General features: G+C 41.1%; 1 protein-coding gene across 4 annotated transcripts in view; it reads left to right on the forward strand.

Annotated features, from left to right (window-relative positions):
* The window catches only part of ZNF644 (zinc finger protein 644), a 105,587-nt gene extending 94,447 nt beyond the window's left edge, over positions 1-11,140 (forward strand). For 2 of the 4 annotated variants that reach the window (XM_073571479.1, XM_073571478.1), the window contains exons 4-7: positions 4,808-5,389; positions 6,839-6,976; positions 7,878-7,980; positions 9,875-11,140. In XM_073571479.1, coding sequence (XP_073427580.1) covers positions 4,808-5,389; positions 6,839-6,976; positions 7,878-7,980; positions 9,875-10,064 — 1,013 coding nt within the window. In that variant the 3' untranslated portion in view covers positions 10,065-11,140. The remainder of the gene's footprint in view (positions 1-4,807; positions 5,390-6,838; positions 6,977-7,877; positions 7,981-9,874) is intronic. The other 2 variants (XM_073571481.1, XM_073571480.1) reach the window with 2 other exon arrangements.
* The last annotated feature ends 16,133 nt before the right edge of the window (positions 11,141-27,273 follow it).

A 27,273-nucleotide genomic window follows, 5' to 3' on the forward strand; every position in this document is an offset into this window, starting at 1 on the left:
CCATGTTTTCAACTTCTGTACTTTGTTCTATGTAATATAGTTCTAGTTGAATTGTTGGTTTACTTTATATTCTATTGCTTCTCCTACTGCTTTCTCACTAACTGAGTAATTGAGCGCCAGTCGGTGGGGTGTTTACTGCGGAGGAGGACCTAACTTTCTTATTTGCATAGTGTCAGCCTCCTAGTGGCAGCAGCATACACCCATGGTACCTGTGTCCCCCAATGAAGGCTCCAAGAAACAGATTTTACGGTAAGCAACTAAAAATCCTGTTTTTTCAGCCGCCAGAACAGAGTTTAGGGTTAAATATCCGGCTGAGTCAATTCCTCCAGGCATACGCACTGTAAAATGCTGATGCGGCCGGCCAAAAAAACGTTTCATTGTCCGTCCGGGCAAGTCGGCGGACGCCAAAATTTTTGGCAGATCTTTATAAAAACGGATCCAACGGATGACCATCCATCAAGATCCGCCGGTAATGCAACTCAATGGGGAAAAAAAACGGATAAGCCCAAAAAAAATGGTGGATCCGTTTTTTCAGCAAAACGGCGGATTTTGACTGATGGTGACAGACGGGTGTGTGAAAGAGGCCTTAGACAAAATGACATAATTGATACAATGATGTTTATACCTTTTGGTGAAGCTCAAATAACTGTTCAGCCTTACTGATCATGTACCATATTTTTCTGACCATAAGACGCACCTAGGTTTTAGAGAAGGAAATTAGTAAAAAAAAATTGAAGCAAAAAATGTGGTCAATTCTGTACTTAATATTCCCTATTTTGGTATATATGGTCCCCTCATCCCCATCCTGATACACATGGCCCCCTCATTCCTACCCTGGTATGCATGGCTCCATCCCTATCCTCTTATGCAGGGCCCCCATCTCGTCGTATGCATGTCCCCATCTCCTCCTAGTATGCATGACCCCATACCTATCCTGGTCTGCATGGCCCCATTGTTATCCTGGTATGCAGGGTCCCCATCTCATCCTAGTATGCATGGCCCCCTCACCCCTATCCCCTATCCTGGTATGCAGTTCTCCATCCGTATCCTGGTATGCAGAACTCGCATCTCGTCCTAGTATGCATGGCCCCCATCATTATCCTGGTATACAGGGTCCCCATGTCGTCCTAGTATGCATGGCCCCATCCCTATCCTGGTATGATGGGCCCTCATCCCTATCCTGGTATGCAGAGCCCACATCTTTTCCTAGTATGCATAGCCCCATTCCTATCCTTGTATGCAGGGTCCCCATCTCGCCCTGATATGCAGGGTCACCATCTCGTCGTAGTATACATGGCGCCATCCCTATCCTGGTATGCAGGGCCCCCATCTCGTCTTCGTATGCATGGCCCCATCCCTATCCTGGTATGCAGGGCCCTCATCTCGTCCTAGTATGCATGGCCCACATCATTATCCTGGTATGCAGGGTCCCCATCTCGCCCTAGTATGCATGGCCCCATCCCTATCCTGGTATGCATGGCCCCCATCTCGTCCTAGTATTTAAGGCCCACATCATTATCCTGGTATGCAGGGTCCCCATCTCGTCCTAGTATGCATGGCCCCATCCCTATCCTGGTATGCATGGCCCCCATCTCGTCCTAGTATTCATGGCCCCATCCCTATCCTGGTATGCAGGGCCCTCATCTCATCCTAGTATTCATGGCCCAAATCATTATCCTGGTATGCAGGGTCCCCATCTCGTCTTAGTATGCATGGCCCCATCACTATCCTGGTATGCAGGGTCCCCATCTCATCCTAGTATGCATGGCCCCCTCATCCCTATCCTGGTATGCATTGCCCCATCCCTATCCTGGTATGCAGAGCTCACATCTCGTCCTAGTATGCATGGCCCCATCCCTAATACACCAACAAAGCTAATCTAAATCTGAAGCTATAGCTTCAAAGACACTACAGGAGTGTTAATCAAGCAACCAAGATGTGAACACTTAATCTAAAGAGTAAATTAACTACATAGAAATAAGGTCACCATGAAAGGATGTTAATCAATAGTACAAAATTTATTAGAAAAATACTTACAGTATATTTAATAATAGATCAATACAATAATTGTGAGAGCTGATACATAATATGAGACAACATAACAGAAACAACTGGGACTACAAAATAGGAGAAAGACAGTGCAATATGACTGGTTTGCTAATACACAATTCCATATAATAAAACAACCAGATCAAATCCCCCAGACACCAATGCTATCGCAAAAAATTTTTATGATGCCAGAAAAATGCAGCAAATGCAGGATAGTCAGGTTAAATGGTAATATGGTTGCCACAAAAATTTTATGTGAAACAGTTAGCCTACTCTCATTTAATAAGTGGTAACCTATGCTATAATGCAAAAAAAACCTTTTAGAAAAGGGGAAAAGGTATACGTGAAGTCATGTGTTAGCAGGTGAAGGTAGGTGCCCCTACTGGATTCCCACTGAGCAGCCTCTATGTACGTTTCGCCAAAAGCAGCTTCGTCAGGAGGCGTCCTGACGAAGCTGCTTTTGGCGAAACGTGCGTCGAGGGTTTTTTTTTGCATTATAGCATAGGTTACCACTTATTAAATGAGAGTAGGCTAATTGTTTCACATAAAATTTTTGTGGTAACCGTATTACCATTTAACCTGACCATTTGATATGCTGCATTTTTCTAGCATCATAAAAAATTTTTGGGATAGCATTGGTGTCTGGGGGATTTGATCTGGTTGTTTTATTATATGGAATTGTGTATTAGCAAACCAGTCATATGGCACTGTCTTTCTATTGAACCCCAGTAGGTTCATGCTCCTATTTTATAGTCCCAGTTGTTTCTGTTATGTTGTCTCATATTATGTATCAGCGCTCACAATTATTGTAATAATCTATTATTACATATACTGTACGGATTTTTCTAATAAATTTTGTACTATTGATTAACATCCTTTTATGGTGACCTTATTTCTATGTAGTTAATTTACTCTTTAGATTACATGGCCCCATCCCTATCCTGGTATGCAGGGCCCCCCCATCCCTATTCTGGTATGATTAGCCCCATCCCGGTCCTAGTATGCATGACCCCATCCTTATGATTGACCCCCCACCCCCATCCTGATATGCATGGCCCCATCAGAAATCATTTAAAAAAAAACAAAAAACTATTATACTTACCTTCCCGGTGCTCCCTCGCAGCATCTTGTTCCGACGCCAGCAGCTGCTTTATGCTTGTAAGCAGCACATGGCAGAGACATCACACGCTTCTTGCAAGCCAAAGGGAAGCTGCCGGAATACTCACTGCTTTACACCCCGGGACTGTGCGCGCAGAGAGCAGTGAGTATTCATTGAACTTCACTAGCGTGCACAGTCTGTCAGAGCTACCGGCTTCCTACAGCTGCATGTGTGCAGCTACTTAAGTGAGGTGAATAATCATTTCTGTTATGTAGCGGCACACGTGACCGCCTGCCGCAGCAGGAAGGCTCAGGCTGACACTGCGCGCTACTGAAGAGCAATGAATACTTACTGCTCACTGCGCACACAGTCCCAGCGTGCAGAGCAGTGAGTATTCCGGCAGCTGCCCTTCGGCTTGCAAGCAGCGCCCGTGTGCGCCGAATGCAGCACCTTCAAAAGTGCGCAGCGCACGGCAAAATCCTGCTAGCGCACGCCAGCGCACGATCTGCGCACCCTATGCTAAAGATAGGGTGCGCAGATCGCAAGCGCCCATGTGCGCTAGAAGGCGGCGATGACCGGAAGGGGCGGGCAGGGGGCGGGGCATAGCGGCGGCCGTGCGCATGCTGTCGCTGCGCTATAAAGCGCAAATGTGAAACTAGCCTAAGACGCATGATTATAAGAGGCACCACCATTTTATTTTTTTTTTACATTTTTTTCCTATTTTTCTCAAAATTTGGGGTGCGTCTTATAATCCTCAAAATACGGTAATAAATAGATTAAAGAAAGATAGATTGATATCCTGAAGGATATGTAATTTCACAAGCCCCCTCTATATAATAAACGTGTGCCCTTTAGTGCATTTCATGTGGTTTAACCCAATTAATAATTTTAAAAAAATGATGTGGGGTTACCTTTGATAACCAGCAAAGGTGAAACAGACATCTGTGAGCCTATATTATCAGGCTGGGAGGTCCCTGGTTATTGGACCCTTTCCAGCCTAATAATACCAGCCCGCAGCTGTTCCATGAGTGGCGCATCACATTGGATGCGCCAATTCTGACGCTTCAGCTATTCCCGATTGCCCTGGTGCATTGGCAATGGGGCTTGGGGTTGATGCCAGCTGTGATTTGTCCAAAATCACATCTGGCATCAAGCCCTGGTGTTAATAATGAAACTTCTGGCTGTGAACTCTGTGTTCTTGGCTGATGAAATATTGTGGTTCCTTTTGAGATATGCGCGTAAAAATCAGATGACATGAGGATAGATGGTCCATGTGTTGTCCTTTTCTCTCGCACCCATTGACTGGCATTGCTGAGTCTCGTCCGATATACGTGGCCACTCACAGTGTCTGTGATTATTTTTCCTCAGCCTGATACAGCTGAGGAAAAACTTGCAGATCAGCACTGACTCATTGAATAACATAGGGGGAGTGCAGTGCGATTTTCTTTCCCGTGCTGCACTTGTCCGATTTATACGCTGATGTGAGCGAGACCTTACTCAACAAATAGGTGAGGACTTAAGTCACTTCAGATTAAACCAATTTTGACCATTTTACCTGCCTTCCTGCTAATTGTCTTATTTCATTTCTTTGTAAAATGTATCAATTTATGTATGACTGTAAACAAATATTTATGTTGGGGTTATTTTTTTTTACCTTAGTTGTAGAGAAGTCCGAGAGTCCTTCTGAGCACACTTGTGCACTCTGTGGAGGATGGTTTGATACAAAAATTGGATTGTCAAATCATGTTCGAGGTCACCTGAAAAGACTAGGCAAAAATAAATGGGATGCACACAAATCACCCATCTGTGTCCTGAATGAAATGCTGCAAAATGAAGAAAAGTATGAGCAACTCCTGAAAGTTCTCAATAATAGGCGCACTGTTCACAGGCCTTACAACCATCACAAATCTTCCAGTAATAACTGTTCAAGGTCCAATGCTGTACATCATGAAGCACACCGTAATGGCCTCAAACATGAGCCTTTGTCTGAGCAGATGGAGGAAGGTCTCCACCTAAGTGAATGTGATGAAGCTGGTGGACATGATGAGAAGGATAAACCTCTTTCCTTAATCGAACTACTTAAATTGAAAAAGTCAGGTGAGGAGAGGAATGAGGAATCTTTTCAAAAAGTCAATCAAACCGCAAGGAAGAGGTTCACCCAAAAATGCCTTCATCCACTTAATGAAGACTGTTCTTTAATGTGCAGTTCCCATAGAGGCATGGACTTCGCTTTACAGTCAGGTAAGAATAGAAATTCTAACATTTCCTTTTGCATGTTCTGTCTTTTAAAATCTCTCTTGACACTACCATCTTGACTTTCTTTCTTGTGAAAGTGATGTCTGGTATGCGGGATCCTCTTGACTTATTCCATGATCCTGTTGGATCCCATTGACCTATATCACGGTCATGTTGGATCTCATTGACCTATACCACAGTACTGTTGGATCCCATTGATCTATACCATGGTCCTGATTAATCCCACTGACCTACAGTGATAAACCTGTTTTCCCCTAGACCACAGCCCTGATGGACTTCTTTTGCTGTAGGCCATGGCCTTGATGGATCCTGTTGCGCTAGACTATGGCCCCTGTTGAGCTAGACCACGGCCCTGATGGATCCCGTTGAGCTAGACCACACAGCCCTGATGGACTTCTTTTACTGTAGGCCACGGCCTTGATGAATCCCGTTGAGCTAGACTACAGCCCTCAGTGATCCCTTAGAGCTACACCATGGCCCTGATGGATCCTGTTGAGCTAGATTATGGCCCTGATGAATCCTGTTGAGCTAGACCACAGCTCTGATAGATCCCGTTGAGCTAGACCATCGCTCTGATGGATCCTGTTGACCTAGGCCACGGCCTTGATTCATACCGTTTACCTAGACCACGGCCCTGATGGATCCCACTGACCTCTAATGAAGTCTGTCAGGTACTTGTTGGTATTTTAGTGGTATTTTTACAATTGCAGTGTGAACCATGCCATTTTTGTCTCAAAAACTTTAAACCTTGACAAAATGTGATATTAAAGAGAACCGGTCACCTATTTTTAATAATATCCCCAACATGGGTTTACTCAAGTTTAATCATTCTAACTAAATGTGTCCTGCGACTTGTCCAGGCATTGTCTGCCTCCATCTGCGCATCACGTTACCTGCACCCATGATTATACAGCTTGTCACTTTCCAGATTTACAGTCTTTGCTTGTTGCAGGAGAAAACATTGGAAGTTTGTTGATCATTTGCTTAGCACAAAGATTTTTTTGCGAGTAACTTCAAATCATTAACTTTCATTATTGGTTGCGCATCCAGAGTAATGAACATAAAAGGCAGTGAATAAAATGTTTTGTCTAACAGCTGTTTGGTGGTGTGTTATACCACCTTTTCTCCCAGCCTTCATCAGCAACCTAATTTAGTGCTGCGCCTTTTTACAGTCTTGTGGGTAAAACACTTTAATTACCACTTTGTCAACTAGACTTTTAATTCTGTTCATGAACATTGTGGAAACGCCTGTGTACCGGCAGGATCACGTTACTTACGTTTGTGACTATGAAGGGTTTGTGTAGTCTCGCCTTCAGTGGCCTAAAGCTTCATGCGTAGACTGTGCCTAATACTGTGTGTGGTTCACAATCGGTTTGAGACTGATTTTCTTTTGGGCTAAATGTGGAATTTCTATTGTTGTTTTATTCAATTTAGGATTGTCCGCAAAGCACAAGACATGTGTGAACTGCAACACGACCTTTACAAGCGGAGTTAGCCTGTCTAACCATATGAGGGCTTACTCAAGGAAGAAGAGCGCTGGACTGTTGACTGGAACAGGTATGCCTTTACAAAGTAAGCCATCTTACTTCTTTGCTCAGTGTCGTCCTTGTGATCTTCCCTGCATGGCCAAAGTCTCCCATTAGTAAATGTGCTGCTGTATCAGTTGGTTCCATGCTTAGGCCTGGTTCATATTGCGTTAGGGGCATTCGTTAAACGGATGCGCGAACGCAGATGTCATTTTTTTTACATCTTTTGTGACCTAGCGCTAATGTATGCGCTAACATATGGTAGCTTTTCGTTACCACGCGCTACCTTGCGTTAGCCCATAGAGGTCTATGCACAGCGTCATGAAGTAACGCATCATCGCTAACGCATGCCGATTTTGGCATGCGTTAGGATGCATTACTATTATTGCGGGCAATGGGGGCATTAACGCTTCCGTTACATAGCGTTAGTGCCGCTATGTAACGGATGCCGTCAGCGCATAGCCCACAACGCAATGTGAACCCAGCCTTAATCCTCTGCATAATGGTATCATCTGCTTTATGACCACTTGTTATATGTCTAATTCTGGTATTTTTAGCTAGTAAAGGCCTAAGAACTGTGCTCTTGTCATTGGTGTGAAGGACCAGGTATATGTCATTGTCCCCTGACCAGTTATCTCTTTCACGGTGGTCCCAGATTAGCGTATGCAGCTCATCCTTCATTCCTGGATGCCATCGTGTAAATGAGTAAATTGCAGGCTTTGGTTGTGCCCAATAACAAAAAGTCACGTTTTACATGTCAGGGGTCGAACCTGAAACCAATTTATCATTTATGCAATTTTTGTCTTTCTTATAAAATAAAATATTATTGTTCTCCAAACAAAACAAAAAAAGGTTATTGGTTATCTGTCTGTTATGGGTTTCTCTAGTGACCGCTCTTGTATTTTATAGCATTGGCTATATGGTGATTTATTACGTTTGTGTGCTAGTATTAGATTGCAAGCAAAAGAAGTCAAGATCAAGATCTGGGAGTAAGAAGAAGGTATTGCCATTGCCACACAGCGCTGAGGAAGTTTATATCCTGAGATGCAGGTATGGTTCAGGTTTAAGCTTTTTTTTTTTTCACAAATATTTTAGTCAAGGTAAAGAATTTGTATTGTGGTTTAAAGGATATTATCGCCTCCAAGATCCTATTCCAATATGTAGTAGGCGTATTAATAATACTAGCAAATACCTCCAATAAGAAATGCAGCATAGTTCTTCTGATTAGATATGTCGCTTACCACATGTGCAGGACATTGCAGTAGCTTAGGTATCCGTGGTTACGACTACTCATAGTGACAAATAGTTGTTAGTGGTTATAGCCATGGATATGTAAGCTGCTGTAATGCCCTGCATGTAAGGTAAGTGACATAAGAAATCAGAAGAACTATACTACATTTCTAGTTGAAGGTATTTGCTAATATTATTATTCCACCCACTACATCGCTTCAAAGGAACCTGTCACATTGTACATGAGGTCTGATCTGTGAGAAGCTCTGTAAAGAGCAGGAGAAGCTGACGAGTGATATATCAGTTTCTGGGAAAGGATTCAGTGTATAGGTCCAGTGGGCGGTCCTACTAATGATTGATAGCTATCTCTGCTTGCACTTTCATATAGGGAAGAATGTCAGTCACTGAATAGGGCTATACTTGGACTCTGCGCATGCAAACACCAAGGATTTTAATGAATAAAATGCAAATTTTACTGAAAAATGTCTTATCAATCTGATCATCTCCTCCTGCTGTATAACATCCTGCTTGCATATCAGATACCATCTTCAATATGACAGGTTCTCTATATGTTAGTTGAAAGTGAACAAACAACCCTTTTATGTTACAGAGTAAAATTTAGGAATTAAATCTTCCTACATTATTTACAAAATTACTCTAAATGTGTAAAATTAGTCCTTTAGTTATTATTGATGTCTTGTCGTAAAACCCAATACTTGCAGGTGGGGAATAAAACTAATTTTTAAGTGGATCTGCCACTAGCACCATTTCAGAATGACAGTGTAATCCTAATGTTAAAATGAGCATTTTGTTAGTCCCACTGTAGAATGAGAATTCAGACTCCCAAATGTATTCAGTTTCCACCTGTCCAACTTGACTGACAGCTGCAGCTTGTACTGAGTAGTGTGAGACCTTAGTAGCAGCACCAGGGAGGGGGGACACTGAGGAGCTGTCAGTCAAGATAGATGGGTGGAGGTTGAGTTCCACTTCCATAAAGGATTATACAGCCAATTTGACATGGAATATCAAAGTAAGTACTCTAGCCTTACCTGGTCTAGGAGTTGTATATAGTAATGTATGTAGACTGTATTGGGAAATCTGGAGGCATACTCGCTTTAAGGCTAGGGTCACGCAACTCGATTTTGTCTTATCTGAGAAAATCTGTCTGATTAGAGCGAGTGAGGACAAGACCTTAAAAATAATATTCTACATATTCTCCATACTGTCAGTCCGTGAAAATTGGACCGAACTTGGGTGTAACCCATTGACTTGCATGACCAAGTGCAATCCAATAGTCGTATCCAAATCAAGCATGCTGCAATTTTTTCCTCTGAAAGACTTGGTCCGAGGAAAAAAACTTGTAAATGTGCACAGCCAGATTAAATAACATTGGTCCGAGTGTAATCCAATGTTTTGTCGGGTCGCACTCAGACCGAAAATACAATCATCTGCCCTAATCCAAAAGGTAATTTCTGGGCATATGAATTCTGTTGTGTTCCTGCCCATTACGTAGACTTACACATTAGTTCCTATTTGTGCTAGGAAAGCACTGTGCCATTTTATCTCCTGTCATCTCTGCATGATTTGCCAGTCTATAGGTAATTATAATCGTGTTCACCAGGGGCCAAAGTGGTCAGGCCAACACCCATGGAAAAATTATAGAATTACATGTAATATATATTTTTTTAGTTATATTCATATTTCTTTTCATCAGGTTTTGTGGGCTTATCTTTCGAGGGCCTTTGTCTGTACAGGAAGATTGGATAAAGCACTTGCAGCGTCACATTGTCAATGCAAATCTGCCACGGACAGGAGCTGGTATGGTAGAAGTGGAGCCTATACTAAAGTCCCCCTCAATTACTGAAACAAACTTCTCTTTAATAATGACAGAGGCGGCTTCATAAGAGGAGATGCCATACAAACGAACATGGCTCTTTTGGATGTACTTTTGAACTATTTTCTCTTGTGTTTTTAATTATTTTTTTTTTCCTTTTTATTTTCCTTTCTCCTTTTTAAAGACCACATTGCTACACCTGTTTATAGTTGAAAGGACAGAACAAATACTGATGTGACGCAACGTTTTGAGCGAACTCTTGCAGACGTCACCATCGTTACACCAATGCTTCCTGTACGAAGCACAACTTAATCCTTACGTATATGCCTTTTTCCCCACTTGTTAGATGAGATCAGAGATACGAGTCCATAGTCACGAAATCATTGATATGAGAAATATATTTATACGGTGCATTTTCTACAAGATCAAGGACAATTCCTGAAATCGGTGAATTTAGGGCATTAAGTGTTACCATCGTCTGCAGAGTTCCGAAGACTGTTCCATTCAACGTAGGGCACTCGGTATATTACTGTACAGAATAATGTATGTGTTTTTTTTTTTTGTTTCGTTTTTATTACACAATGCTTTTCTACTAAAAAAAAACAAAAGTGGAGGGTGGATTGTTTTAACGGCTATTTCTGAGAAGTGTATATAGTTCTGGAAATTATTTGTTGTAAGAAAAACTCTTTATTTCAGTTGCGTTTCTCACTAACTGGTGCATCCATGCTACCTCCTACTTTGTCAACAAAGATGTATTTACCCAATGACATTTCTTTTTAAAATGTAGAATTTTAGTATATGAATTTTTTTTTTTTTTTAACTAGTGATAAGTCACCTGTTCATTTCTCTTTTTAATGATCTCTTAACTCATTTCTTCTCCCTCGTATTTTATTAAACCTGTTTCTGTACAAGTAGCTCTCTCACCACACCGTTTTTCAATTTTTGGGTTTTTTTTTCTTCTCCAGTTTCGCTCCACACCTGAGCATTTTTAGCAAGCGTTTTAATATTTCAACATATGAGAATGTTTACAATTGAAATTTTAGAATTTGTTTTGGATGTGATTGTGTATGAAACTGTGTAACACTATGCTCATGCTAAAGGGCCTACTTACAGAAATATTGAAATAAATGTGTTGTGAGGATGGAATTTTGTCATTCAAATGCCTTCATACAGAAGAAACCAAGGTCACTCGGATGAGGTATTTTCAACATCTGTTCATTATTAGTTTTTTAAAATGATTATTTTACTCTTCTATTTTACCTTGACCTAGAGTGTTATACTGTTCTGAAGGTCACATCCATTTTTACATTGATTTTTTTTTATCAGTAGACCTTTACGGAAACCCATTCTAATAATTGTGGAAAACCATAGTTTATTTTCTTACCAATCGCTATTTTTTTTTCTTTAGAGTGAAGCTGTCAGCAGGTTTTAGTTACTTAAATCACCAATCACCATTTAGCCCCGATATGAAATAACAGCAATGCTTTTCTCTGGTGCGGACGTCATCCTAACGATGTTGGCACCTGTTACCGGGACTTGCGTAACATTGTCACTCAAGCCCATTAACCAATCATTCTGACTTCCTTCGGACGTAACCGACATTTGGATAAAGTCGCGCTCTCATTTCTTCAGGTATCTGTTTCGTCCGAAGAAAGTGAGAGCAGAGAGACTTCTAATTGGCTGTAGGGCTCACTTGTGCGAGCCCCAAGAGAGCAGGCGCCGATATTGCTGGAATGGCAGGGTTTTATGACTCCCATCCCAGACTGGTGCGGCAGGTTCGGCGGTGCTCGTTGTGCCGAGGCTCCGCCGACATTTTCTGAAAGACCGGAGCCCCTGCACATCCATTGTTGTGATGCGGTGGCCTCCGGGAAATCCCAGGCTGGTGCGACAGGTTCGGTGGTGCTCTGATTGAGATCTCGGCAACGAGATCTCAATCTGAGCATGCGCTGCTCCCGGCGGCCATTTTCCAGGAGGCCACCGCATCACAGTAATGGATGTGCGGGGGGCTCCGGGCTTTCACAAAATGCCGATGGAGCTCCTCGTACCAGAGCACCGCCGTACCTGCCACACCAGCCTGGGAAGAGAGTGTGATCATCGCCCTGCAGCGTCGGACCACCTCATAATCGTCTCCTGCTGCCGCCACACTACTTGTAAGTATATCCGACTATAAGACGCACCCCCAAATTTTTTTTGGGGAAAAAGTGCGTCTTATTGTCCGAAAGATACAGTAATTGTCTTAATTTCTTATATATTTACCTCAATATAAACCTTTCTGATCTATTTTGCATACCGTATATACTCGTGTATAAGCCGACCCCCCCCCCCATTGTGCCACAAAAAACTGGAAAAACGCATTGACTCGTGTATAAGCCGAGGGTGGAATCCATAGACTATGCCAGCATATGCTGCTCCATAGTTTATGCCCCCATATGCTGCTCCATAGAATATGCCCCCATATTCTGCTCCATAGATTATGCCCCTATATGCTGCCCCATAGATTATGGCCCCATGCGCTGCTCCATAGACTCTGCCCCCATACGCTGCTCCAGAGATTATGCCCCCATATGCTGCTCCATAGATTGTGCCCCCATATGCTGCTCCATAGATTATGCCTCCATATGCTTCTCCATAGTTTATGCCCCCCCATATGCTGCCCCATAGGAAATGTCCCCATATGCTGCTCCATAGACTATGCCCCCATATGCTGCCCCATAGAATATGCCACCTTATGCTGTAAAGATAAAAAAGCCATACTCGCCTCTCCTGGGTCCATCGCCGCTGTCTGCCGCTTCTTGTTTCAGTGACTGTTCAGCCAGCAGAGGAGCGGCGCGCACTAACCACGTCACCGTGCCCCCTGCTGCCACGTCACTGACACAGGATGCAGCAGAGACAGCGGTGAGCAGCGATGGACCGGGGAACAGGTGAATATCGCTATACTTACCTGTCCTGCCGCGGTCTCTGCAGCCTCGCTTCTCCACAGTCTCCCTTCCTGTCTTCAGCGGTCACGTGATACCTCTCATTACACATGAATATGCGCATATTCATGAGTGTAATGAGCGGTACCACGTGACCACTGAAGACAGGAGGGGAGACTATATAGAAGCGAGGCTGCAGAGACCGCCAGCAGGACAGGTAAGTATGATCTGTGACAACCCCGCTCCCCCCGCCGACCCCCAGGTATATGACCCGTGTATAAGCTGAGAGGGGGACTTTCAGCCTCAAAAAAATGGGCTGAAAATCTCTGCTTATACACGAGTATATACGGTAATTATTTTTATGCTCAGTTTTCTATTTTTTATGTTGCATCCCACTTGCCTTCAAAGGGTTAATTTGGACCTAAACACCGATGTAGGTGCATATACATTATGCAGTCTGTGGCGTTATTGACCGCCGCGCTGTACTTATTTGCACACACAACCTACTGTAATAGTTCATACAGTGTACATTGGTTGCCATTTTTCTTTCCAGTCCAGGTCATTGTTTACACAGGACAATGCACTGCTGAGAACAATGACGCTGTTCTACAGCCAAATTGGTGCAGGGACGAAAACAGTGGAACTCCCACTAATTTTGTGGTGCTAAAAAGGAATATGATGATTAAATTTGCTAACTGGCTCTAATTTTCAAGATCCAGAGGATGTTCTAATTACTTATGACACTTTTCATACAGGCTTATAGAAAAATTGAATCTTTATTATTTCATCATCATTATTACATTGTTAGTAGCTGGTCCATTACATCTATTTAGTGTAATGAGCCTTCAGTATTCTATCATCTTACAGTGAGCAATCAGCTCCGCTCCGATGACGTAATCCTACTTGTATAAATGCTCTCTGTGTAAGGTATACAGTTTTAGGATTTCTGAGCTTAGTTTCTTCGTATATTGACATATTTCTATATGTATTTTCAGATATGCCTGGTTCTTGCATTAACAAAGCAAATAGTTTTTTCTACATATGTGGAGACGTCAATTTTGCATCACAAAGGCAAAAATTGACAACCATGATGAGGAAAGCCTATAACCTTTATTTTGGCTGCAGAATACCACATCTGGACAAGAGTTGGGCTCCACACATATGCTGCAATAGCTGTGCATCACGTCTTACTCAGTAGTTGTATGGGAAGAGGAAATCTATGCCTTTTGCAGTCCCAATGATCTGGAGAGCGCCAATCGATCACACTACCAATTGCTATTTCTGCATGGTGCCCCCCCCCGCCATTAGGGAAGGAGTTTCATGGAAGAAGAATTGGACTTTACAGTAGTAAAAACATTCAATCTACATTACGCCCAGTACCACATACAGAAGACCTGCCAGTTCCAAAAGCACCAGAAACATTTTTAGTTGAATCAAGTGAGGTAGAAGAGGGCGTTTGGTGTGAAGAAGCATCTTCCTGTCAGGACTCAGACTTTCTGTCAGCAACCTTAACTGAACGACCTCTTATAACACAAAGTGAACTAAACGATCTTGTTAAGAGATTTGGATCTGCCCAAGAGTAAGGCTGAGCTCTTAGGTTCCAGGCTACAGCATTGGAAACTCCTAGTGAGCGATGTTCCTATTTTTTGGTCCCACAGCCATGATAAAGATCTTGTCCAATTTTCTTCATGGAGGGTGATATTGTGGCATACAACATCAACAGTTTACCGTTATGGAAGCTCTGAAGATAAATCATGATCCAAAGGAATGAAGGCTCTTCATCGATTCTTCCTAAACCAGCCTAAAAGTTGTCTAGCTGCATAATGTCAATGCGCTACCTTCCATTCCAGTTGGTTAAGCCATCCACATGAAAGAAACTTATGATAACATGAAACAGCTGTTGAGGTGCCTGAACTATGACCAACATTTGTGGCTCCTCTGTGGTGACATAAAGGTGGCTGCCCTCTTACTTGGTCTCCAGGGTGGATACAGGAAGTACTGCTGCTTTCTTCTTTGTGAGTGGGATATTCATGCAAGATAATATTACTACAATAAAAGAGACTGGCCTCTCCGACATTTATTTCAGCCAGGGAGTAAAAATGACCTGCATCCAGCACTTCTTGACCCCCATAAGATTTTGTTACCACTTTTGCATATCAAGTTGGGCCTAATGAAGAACTTTGTAAAGGCAGTAGCTGAAAATGCAAAAGCATTCAAATTTCTCATTGATAAATTTCCAAGGTCGAGTGAAGCAAAGATAAAGGAAGGAGTCTTTATGAGACTTCACATTCGTAAACCTCAAGATGAGACGTTTATTTGTTTGTTGCAGGGCAAGGAAAAGGATGCATAAGTAGCAATCACATTAGTGGTAACTAATTCTTTGGGAATCTCATGAGCAGGTAACTATGAAGAGTTGATGGAAAATCTCAAAACTTACAAGGATCTTGTCTGTAACATGTCCTTAAAGATTCATTTCTTACATTCGCATCAAGACTTTTTTTTTTGCCACCAAACTGCGGTGCAGTGAGCGACTGGGCACGGTGAGAGATTTCAGCAAGATATTGCAGCTATGGAGAAAAGATCTCAAGGAAAATGGAATCCATCAACGCTTGCAGGAGTACAAGAGACAAGCAAAAAAGAGTTGTAACTGAGGACCAAACTTTGTAGTGCAATTTCTGTAACTGTTTAGAATTTGCAATAGTGTTTAGACATGTTTTAGTTATTTGAATTGTTGCTGAGTTTCCTCTAAATAAATATCCAAAAACTGGTGTAACAAAATATTCTGCATCTTTAGGTTTACAAAAATAATAATGTTTCAAAGTATTGAAATTTGTATGCATTAATAATATATAGCAGTTAAAGGAAAACTTTGAAATCATAGAAAAAAGAGCCGACTAAAAATTTTCAGTGTGAGATTTGAATTTAGGAGGTCAAAATATTTAAGAAATGGCTGGTTTCACGACTGATGAACCTGACAACTTTTGAAAATATGTAGAACAGTGTGATTTTTTTTTTAAAGCAAGCAAAAAATAATTTCACCCAACGAATGAACATTTTGCTCAATCGTCGGGTGATCAACAGACTGTTTATACTGCATGATAATAGAGAAAAGAGCATTGCTAGAACTCACATTCTCGGTAATCAGGCAAACTAAATTTTTCTTATGAAGGCAACCTAATCTAAGTGTCTCCAAAATGGTTGATGGTTTTAGACTAGGCATTTTGAAAATGTGCCAAACTATTTATTTAATATCTTGGTTCACAACAACTTCTAGAATTTACAAAGAATGGTGAGTGAAAAAAAAAACTGACAATGGCAGGCATGAAGATATGAAGTCAAAATGGTCCAAGCTGATGAAGGCAACAGTCAAATAATCATACATTGCAACACTGGTATCAAGAATGTACACCACATCAAACAGATATAGGTAGATATGGAGAAACGGACAAGAGAGTCCATGCTACTCAATAAAAGATGCATTTAATTCATCAAAATATTTAAAAACAGGTACAGATCAAAAACAAGCGCAAAAGGATCGGTGAGAAAGTTACCGGGCAAGGATTACTGCCAGAACAAGAAATATAGATGCATGAGAAAATACTAGCATTCTAAGCCTCAATAGAATTATACATACAAGCCTGAAGGAATAGCCTGAATATTGATTAAATTAAGGCGACATGACCAATTTCTAAAAATATCAATGGTACATGCTTAATAACCTACGTTTGGTTTGTCTTCCTAATACTCTGCTATACAGCTCTGGCAAAAATTAAGAGACCATCACATCAAAACCCTGGCATGGCCAGCCCAATCTCCAGACCTGAACCCCATTGAAAACCTCTGGAATGTAATAAAGGGGATGATGGATAGTCACAAGCCATCAAACAAAGAACTGCTTTAATTTTTGTGCCAGGAGCAGTGTGAAAGACTGGTGGAACAGAACTCTGCAAAGGAATACGTGGATTTCATCCGCGCTGCCCAAATCATGAAATTCCAGAAGGTTATTAAAGTTTAACAGTGGTTTATTCTACGCGTTTCAAGTATTTTTGCAACCTCCTCAGGAAGGGTGTTTCCTGGAGAAGAGGTTGCAAAAAACCTTGAAACGCGTAGAATAAACCACTGTCAAACTTAAATAACCTTCTGGAATTTCATCATTTGGGCAGCGCGGACGAAATCCACGTATTTCTTTGCAGAGTTCTGTTTCAGATAGTCGGTGACCGACTTGTGGATCTGCGGCATCCCTTATCTATACAAGCTTTTAATACCTACTACCAGGTGAGCAGTTTTTTTGTCAAGCCGCTTACCTTATATTTCTGGGATAAGATCCTATATTGCGCTTGTGTCTCCCTCTTTCCTCTCAATAAAAGACTGGTGGAAAGCATGGCAAGACGCATGAAAGCTGTGATTAAAAATAATGGATATTCCACAAAATATTGATTTCTGAACTCTTCCTGAGTTAAAACATTAGTATTGTTTCTGAATTATTAACTTGTTTTCTTTGCATTATTTGAGGTCTGCAAGCACTGCATTTTTTTTGTTTTGAAAATTTCTTATTTTTAGAAAAAAAATACAAAGTTTATTGCTTGGAAATTCGGAGACATGTTGTCAGTAGTTTATAGAATTAAAGAATGATTTACATTTTGCTCAAAAAAATCCACCTATAAAGAGAATAATCAGACAAACTGAAAATTTTGCAATGGTCTCTTTAATTTTTGCCAGAGCTGTATATTATGTAGCAAAAAAAACAGTGTACATCAGCGCTATTTCCATGTCACACAAACATGACAATTGAATACAAAGCATTGCAAGATGTTAGTAAAAGGAATACATTTTACCCATTGCTGTGGTGTAGGCAGTGCAGCAGCCCAGACTCCTCAGTATATGTTTCACAAATATTGCTTCTTCAGGGGACTGGTCATGCGTGATCGGTTAAAGTCAATCACCTTGGTGCATGTGTGACTACACATAAGTGCCATGTCGCCACCCAGCTACCAATCACCAATCGCGGTCACGTGAGGCGGCCGACTCCTAGCCGTACATAACATGAACACAATGGATCAGGAGACTGGGAGATGCCCCGGCACGATACCACGGAATTCACGTATGCGCACGTACCGTGAAGTGTTGTGCTTGAAGGAGATGGATCCCAACATTAAAGTACAAACTACAAATGTAACCATGTCAGTAATTGGCACCATATTACAAATATAGTATTTACGTTTATGGTCAAAAGCTTTTTCCAAAATTAGAAGTTGGATCTGATACCTAAATATCCATACTGCATCTCTTGCCTTCCATTACCAAAGGATAAATCACATATACACAACATATGTTACATCACTGACTGTATGTTGTGCAATGAAAGAATATATGAATGAGAGATAACATATAGTAGACAATCATAATGGGCATAAAGAAAACATTCAATAGTGAATATGTTGTGTTCTCTTCAAACAGGAATATTGTCCGAGTATTTGATGGTCTTCTGACCAAGTTTACAAAAATTCCAACTCTGTATTTCATACCCTAGATTCACAAAAATCCTAGGGAACCGCCAGGGTGTCCGATTGTGTCCATCATCGAGGGTTTATATGACCCTGTCTGTAAATTTATAGACTACTATAGACATGTCACTCTCTGCAAGGAGAAACATTACCCCTTGGATCCCAGTCAGACGTCTCTCACACAGCCAAACCAGATCTCTCACTTTGCACTGACGAGGGGCAGTACCTCGAAACACAGTGTCTGCAAATTGAGATTCTGGTTTTGGCTCTTTACCTAAGTCATGTGACAAGGCTCGTTAAAGGGTCAACATTGACTTTTAGGATTGCTACTTGCAACTTCATCTCCTTTAGGTGGCACTAGAGTTCTAGTCCTCTTCCTCTCTGAAGGGACAATTTGCATAGACTAAAATCTGAAACCCATAGTTGAATCACTGCCCTTGTTACATGCTCTTTAGTCATAAGTAGGTTTGATCGAATAGCTTCGGATAAGAGCTATAGCACTTACCGAATAGCTGCATCGGTAATTCAGATACATGGAGCGCTCCCGATAATCAGCGGTTTGGAGCCACAGCTGCATATATCGCGGATGTTTGACAGTCGCAACAAATTCATGGAGAGCCCAACAAACAGGCTCTCCATGCATGTGTTGTGACTGAAACAGCCGCAACACATGCAGCTGTGGTTCCAAACCGCTGCTTATCGGGCTCCAGGTATCCGGGTTCCCGATGCAGCTATTCGGTAAGCGCTATAGCTATTCGGATAAGCTCTTATCCAAAGCTATTCGATCAACCCTAGACATAGGTAATAATACATACATTATAATGCTAAACTGCAATATTTTTGGAATAGATATAGTTAGATGTGTTACAGAAGCAGAAGATCACACTAATGATGCAATCATACAGGAATCTTAGAATAAAAGTATAAGTTGAGAATTGGTCACTTGCTTTAGTTGTTGTTTGCTTTGTGCCTCCATGTTCTACCTGGCTGGGGACACGCACTTAAAACAGCCCAGTTTTTTATGACTTCTTCATGGAACCAGCTGCTTGGTAGATGAATTATAAAATATGATCTGGTAAAAAAAAAACAAACAAAACTGGTAAAAGCACAGCCGGAAATGCTATATTTACCAGAAATTGAAGTGATGAAGCGGAGTATCCTGCCCAGTCCGAGAGTGGTGTAACTAATAAGGAGCGGATATTGGCTTTTTTTTTTACAGTCATTGTGCATCCAAGTTAAGGCATTTTCTTTTTGCTTTGAAATTCGTGATTAGAATAGTATAGACCAGTGATGGCGAACCTTTTAGAGACCGAGTGACCAAACTGCAATCGAAAACCCACTTATTTATCGCAAAGTGCCAACATGGCATGTTAACCAGAATACTCAGGTTCATACAGTATAATTGCCCCACATGATGCTTCATACAGTATAATGTGCAGAGGATAGTGGCGGCAGCACTAGTGCTGCTGTAACGGGTGTGTGTAGGGGATAGTGGCGGCGGCGCTAGCGCTGAGGGGCTTGGCACACGTACCATATGTTCGCTATCACTGATATATTTACTACATTGAAAAGGAAAGATGTGGAGTCTTTGCGCATCTCATTTCAGGTATTTTAAATTGATTTGTGTTCTTCTGAATAACCATGTAATATTAGAACAAATATCTTTTTGTCTAATTTTTTTATTAACCTGCATGACATACTGTAGATGCATTCTGTATGTTTATGGAAGCATGAGTCCAGATCACAAGAACCAGATGGATTGGAAAAAAATAAATACCGTATATACTCGAATATAAGCCGAGATTTTCAGCCCATTTTTGGGGGCTGAAAAGTCCCCCTCTAAGCTTATATTCGAGTCATATACACCAGGGGGAGGGGTGGCGGGGGTGTCAGGTCATACTTACCCATCCTGGCACAGTCTCTGCAGCCCCCAGCTTCTCCGCCATCTCCCTTCAGCGGTTATATGGTACCGCTCATTAAACTCATGAATATACGCATATTCATAAGTTTAATGAGCGGTACCACGTGACCGCTGAAGGCAGGAAGGGAGATCGCGGAGAAGCTGGGGGCTGCAGAGACTGTGCCAGGACGGGTAAGTATAGCGATATTCACGATATTCACCTGTCCCCCAGTCCATCGCTGCTTGCTGCTGTCTGCCACATCTGTCAGTGATGTTCAGACAGCAGAGGGCACGGTGACGTGGTTAGTGCGCCCCCTGCAGTCTGAACGTCACTGACAGATGACGTGCCAGACAGCAGCAAGCAGCGATGGACCGGGGGACAGGTAAATATCTCAGGTGCCAGCAGTGACACCGGCACCTGAAACCCAGCGACAGAGAGGTGAGTATGACTTTATTTTTAAACGCAGCAGCGGCAGCACATGGGGGCATAATCTATGGAGTATCTTATGGGGCAGCATATGGTGCATAATCTATGGAACATCTTATGGGGGTATAATCTATGGAGCATCTTATGGGGGCATAACCTTTATGGAGCAGCATATGGGGCATATTCTATGCAGCATCTTATGGGGCCATTATTAACCTTTGCAGCATTATATGGGGTGTATTTTGTATGGAGCATCTTATGGGGCCATCATGAACTGTATGGAGCATTATATGGGGCTCCTGATTCAATATGGATATTCAAAAACATTTAACCTACTGATGTCTCAATTAATTTTACTTTTATTGCTATCTATTTTTATTTTTTAAATTTACCAGTAGCTGCTGCATTTTCCATCCTAGGCTTATACTCGAGTCAATACGTTTTCCCAGTTTTTTGTGGCAAAATTAGGGGGTCGGCTTATACTCGGGTTGGCTTATACTCGAGTATCTACGGTAAATGACAAAGTCTTCCACTTGCATCCATGTGCAGAGGCCAAATATGAAAGAATGGAGATACAATGAAAGGGGTTATCCAATGAAAATAAGTTATCACTTATCAATAGAATAGTTGAAAACTAATTAGCAGAATGGAACACTTTTATCCCTGTTGGAGTAGAGCAGAAATGTGCTTGCTCCACTAATACTCCATTGATTCCCCATGGGGCTGACAAGCGATGTGCTCAGCTATTTTCCAGCAGCCCCGTATCAATTGGAACGTTTGTTGGTAATTCAACCGCCGATCCATTTTGTAAACTGGGATAAAAGAAGTTCAGTGTCAAAAATATAAATTCCGTCTTGCTATTTTTTTTTTGGGCGGGGGGCTGGGGAGTTAGCACTTTCTTTCTTGGACGAAAAGTGCTAAGATTTTTCTTGTAACGCTTGTAACAAAATATCAACTCATCAAGCCTATACCATAATTTAGTGATTTGCATGAGTATAAAATACCAGTATATATAATTCTCAATAATTGATAACAAATATAAAGCACTGTAATTAATGGTACTACACCATAATAGCATAAATCATATAGAAAAGAGGTGTAAATCACCCTCCACAGTAAAAAAAAATATTTAAAAAAAATATTCTTTATTGAAATTCATTTAAAACAAGTGATTTTTAAGTAAACCAAACATTGGCACCACATCCAAATAAAAAAACATGAGAAAACACTATATGATATATTTGTCCTACAAGAATCGGCAAAAAGGTAAGTAAAGTACATTGTGATTGGCAGCTATGTAGTGTATAGTCCATTATATGATCAATATAGCCAGTCCATATGGCCAATAAACCATAGTATGGTCAGTATAGTTACATAATAACTTCCTATCAAAGCCTGAGATCAAGACCTAATGAACCAGACCATGCATAATAATATGAATAAAGATATTGCTAGCAGAGGTGCAGTGTGGCGCCAGGTATCCCTATGTGCGTTTTAGCCAACTTGTTTTTTTACTAACTTGATGGTCACTTGTTTTAAATGAATTTCAATAAAGAATTTTTTTTTTAACTTTTTTTTTCCTGTGTATGGTCATTTATATCTCCTTTCTATATCATCAAGCCTATAGCAGAAGCCTTTTGATTGTTGACATTTTTTATTGCTTTTATAATCCGTTTATTTTTCCCCCAGAACGCTAGGTATGGTGATTTTTTTTTATGTTTTGCTCTAAGCCCCAGTGTTCTTTATATCTCTCTCTATGGGATGTCAAAAATGTGATTACAAATTATCAAACTACTTGGCGTCTTTTGTATGTCTATTAGAAAAGTGACTGAAAAGTGAATAAGCACACATGTTTGGTACATCTCTATATGGGAGAATCTGGAGGGGCATTCAATATATCAATGGGGTAATTTAGAGGTTAGTATTGGTTCTCCTTCATTTTAACATGCACTGTCCACAAAAAGTTAGGGCTTTTTAGCCTTTTGGACAAAATTTCATATTGAAATTTAAATGTCCTCTAACTTTTTCAGGTGAATTAATGTGACCTTCTCTAAACTTTTGAATGCACACGTCCAACTGTTCAGTATGTCAGTACTTTTTGCACAATTTGCTGACAGCTGTGTGATTCATGAATTGGCCAATACATTTCAGGGTTCAATTAGAATAGGTATTTAATCAGTCCTCCACATCATGCTGGTCACATTTTGACATTATGAAACCAAGATGACACCTAACAATTGATTAACAGACGTGTTCAAAATTTATTTACATTTGTTATGGTGGAATAAAACCAGCTTTTTTTAAATTTCACCTTGAACTGGACGCTGTCTACACTTTTTTCATTTTCTGCATCTATTGCAGTCGGTTCATTGGTCAGTATGGACGTGTGTCCTACACAGAGTACTGCCAGCCACCTTGTCTGATGTGTTGCAGAGTATCATCAGCGGGTTGTAACAAAGAGACTGGAAGAGTCAAAGAAAGGCAGAGAATTGGACGTCCTTTGGCCACATCCCAAACTGATGACCTCTTCATTGTGAACAATGTCCTTCAGGACCGAATGATGAATGCCACACAACTCCAGGCACATTTAAGGGAGAAGAGGCACCCAAGTGTCACAGACCATTAGAAACAATTTACATCAGTGTGATCTGCATGCTAAACAACTTGCAAAGGTACCTGACCACACCAAAAGGCGTAGATGCCATCGTGTTGCATGGGCAAGGGACCAGTGGGCCTCAGTGCTGTTCACTGATGAAAATCGATTCATGCTGAGCAGAATTGATGGCTGCCAATAATTTTGGAGATGTCAAGGAGAGCGCTATGCATCAGCCACTGCTGTCTTTTGTTGTGGAGTTGTAACGGCCGGTATGCCGGTCGTTGCTCGAGATTGGAATACGGCACTGCTATGAACGACACAGAACACAATATGAAAGGAAACCAACCTTTCTTTATATCTGGTGCAAAGAATGACAGAATTTTCCCTCTCAACACAATATGGGCCACAACCCACAACAAAACAAGTTATGCAGCCTGAGACCCCAAGTACCAGCTTCACAGAAAGGAATCAGACTATCCCAAGACTATACCACTCCCTTATCTGTAACGGTATTATATGGGATTCTACTGCACCTGTGACATGTGGTCCTCTCAGGAATACAATCCCATACCCGCCTCCCTCCTAAATTACAATAGGTCACAGGTACCCTGTTTTCCCCTAATATATATATATATATATATATCTGATAAACCATCACAGTATAAACACAATATATACACAGTGCACTGTCTTATTATTGAGCGCTCAGAGTGTGCACCTTCACAGAATATACTTCAACAGTAAATAACTGAATTTGTTATACAGACGTCCAGCACCGGATTAACAGCTTTCTGAGCCACGAAATCTTCTGATGCAGATTCAGATAAATTTCACAATCAATTCCATGAATATTCCACAGCAGGAATCTTGATGCACAGGAATCCACACAGTCTCTATCAGTTCATATGCAATTCTTAATAACAAGAGTGTCCTTATATAAGCTGCGATTCCTTTCTAGCTATCCATAGCTAACTACAAAGTCAGTGACCGGTCACACTTCTCCGTTTACTCACAGGAGCCACTTTACTGGAATCACATGGTCCAAACAGGAATGCTTCAAGCTCTGGATTCCTCTCTGCCTCCACCATAGTGCTTCTCTTTATCAGCCTGGGAAAATCTCTGAGTCTTCATTTCCTGTTTCTAGAGTTTTCTTGTCCATTACTCAAAGGTGACCTCCGGTGGCTGAATGAAATTTCTGAATCATCATTGTTTAGAATAGAAATCACCAGAATTAAATTACTGCATCATCATTGTTTATGATAGAAAACACCAACATACTACACTGTTACAGTGGGGGCAGATGTGTCTAGTCAATACAGAACTGCCCTACACTTTGTGGATGGTAAAGTTACAAGCCCCTACTACTTAAATATCTTCATTAATCCAGGCATTGTGCCTCTGAATCAGCAACACAAGCCTAATTTCATCTTCATGAATGACAATGCTCCAGCTCATCAAAGTCGCATCATTAGGGAATGGCTACTGGAGACTGAGGAACCTCAAATGGAGAGGTCGGCACTTTCTCCAGACCTGACTCCCATAAGAAACCTATGGGATCAGTTAAGTTGCCATGTAGAAGCTTGTAACTCTGTAACCCAGAACCTCATTGAACTGAAGGCCGCTTTTCAAGAAGAGAGGATGCCATGCCTCAGCAGACAATAACTCCACTTGTGAACAGCATGACACATCATTATGAAGCTGTAATTAATGCTCAAGGCTACATGACAAGTTATTGAGACATTGACATTTTTTGTTGGGGGTATACCAACCATTGTTGTTTGCTTTTGCTTCACTAAATTGTTTGAGATGAGGAAATCACCATTGCTGCTTCTACCTAAATTATCTACATTAATGGTAAAATATCACTGTAGCGTGAAATTTTTACATTTTCCAGAAATTTTGCACTAAAGCCAAGTATCCCTAACTTTTTGTGAGTAGTGTAAATGTAAGGTCATGCAGTTGGGCTGAGAAAACAAAATGTACATTTATGTATTAAATAGTAAAACTGTCACTGAAAAAGACCTGGTCATATGGTTAGACCACAAACTCAACTTTAGTCACCAGCGCCAGGCAGCTGCCGCCAAGGCAAATAAAATCATGGGATGCATTAAAAGAAGCAAACATGCTCATGACGAGGATAGTTTTACCTCTATACAAGTCACTACTGTGGCCAGGCTTAGAGTACTGGGCACAATTTTGGACTCTGGTGTATAAGAAGGAGATAGCTGAACTAGAGCGGGTGCAGAGAAGAGCGACCAAGGTTATTAAGAGAATGAGTGGTCTGCAGAACCAAGACATATCATAAATGCTTTAACAGAGCAAAAATAATTATAGAATCACCTTGTCTTGAATTTCTAAATCTGTGTTCACATTTTAGTAATTCTCTTTTCTAGGATCCATTTGGGGAGCATAAAAACGTAAATGAAACATTCAGTTACAGTCCGCATTTACGTGAATGGATTTTATGTTTTTTTAAAATGACATTTGGTTGCTATCCATTTTTCGATACGCTCCCCCATCCCCACCCCACCCCACAAAAAAATGTAGTCTGCACATCTTTTTATCCATCCAAAAAGCAGATAAGAGATAAAACATTACTGTTTTTGCTTTCTTAAACTTTAACCCCTTCACAACATAGGATGTAATCGTATGTGCTATGCTCGAGACCCATGTGTGGAGAGGGCTCAGGAGTTGTGTTCGCATCATGCCAACAGATGTCGTCTGTGATACACAGCCAGCACCTTCATGTAACAGCAGCATCCGGGACTTGCTTACATCGATCTCTGAAGGGTAACAATTTACAGTAAATGTCGCAGTCAATCAGTGATAGTATCATTCAAATGATGTGATTGGGTATGTGCGCATCGACTTTCGTCAGCCCTACGATATGTTATTGCACAGCACTGATGGGTTTTCAAGGCAGCCGGGTGTTTGATTAAGGCCCCCCAAGTGCCTCCATCTTAGTCCTCCTGTAAAGGAGAACGTCATTTTCTTTATGTTTGTGATATTGTAGTATAAAGAACAGGGGGACTAATGAATAAGGTAAAAAAAAAAAACTTTAAAAATATATTTTAAAAAATTAAATTATGTAAAAATTTGAATCATTCCCTTTTTAACCAAATAAAGTTAAAGGTAAATAATCATCTTTAGTATCCCTGCATCAGTAAAAGTCTGAGCTATCAAAATATAAAATTAACCAGTATGGAAAATGCAGTAAAGAGGAAAAACAAATCTAAATTCCAGAATTGCTGCTTTCAGTTTCCACACCTCTTTAAAATGCAATAAAAAAAGGAGCACACTATTTACACTGTGTGCAGGATTATTAGGCAAATTAGTATTTTGATCACATTATTCTTTTTATACATGTTGTCCTACTCCATGCTGTTTAGGCTTGAAAGCCAATTATGTAAATCAGGTGATTTGCATCTCTGCAATGAGGAGGGGTGTGGTCTAATGACATCAACACCCTATGTAAGGTGTGCTTAATTATTAGGCAACTTCCTTTCCATTGGCAAAATGGGTCAGAAGAAAGATTTGATGGACTCTGAATAGTCAAAAATTGTGAGATGTCTTACAGAGGGATGCAGCAGTCTTGAAATTGGCAAACTTTTGAAGCGTGATCACCGAACAATCAAGCGTTTCATGGCAAATATCCAACAGGGTCGCAAGAAGCGTGTTGATAAAAAAAGGCTCAAAATAACTGCCCATGAATTGAGGGAAATCAAGCGTGAAGTTGCCAAGATGCCATTTGCCACCAGTTTTGCCATATTTCAGAGCTGCAACGTTACTGGAGTATCAAAAAGCACAAGGTGTGCCATACTCAGGGACATGGCCAAGGTAAGGAAGGCTGAAAAATGACCACCTTTTAACAAGAAACATAAGATAAAACGTCAAGGCTGGGCCAAGAAATATCTTAAGACTGATTTTTCTAAGGTTT

The sequence above is a fragment of the Dendrobates tinctorius genome, unplaced genomic scaffold, assembly GCF_039654945.1.
Source record: "Dendrobates tinctorius isolate UK_male_01 unplaced genomic scaffold, ASM3965494v1 ptg000029l, whole genome shotgun sequence".
Classification (NCBI taxonomy): domain Eukaryota; kingdom Metazoa; phylum Chordata; class Amphibia; order Anura; family Dendrobatidae; genus Dendrobates; species Dendrobates tinctorius.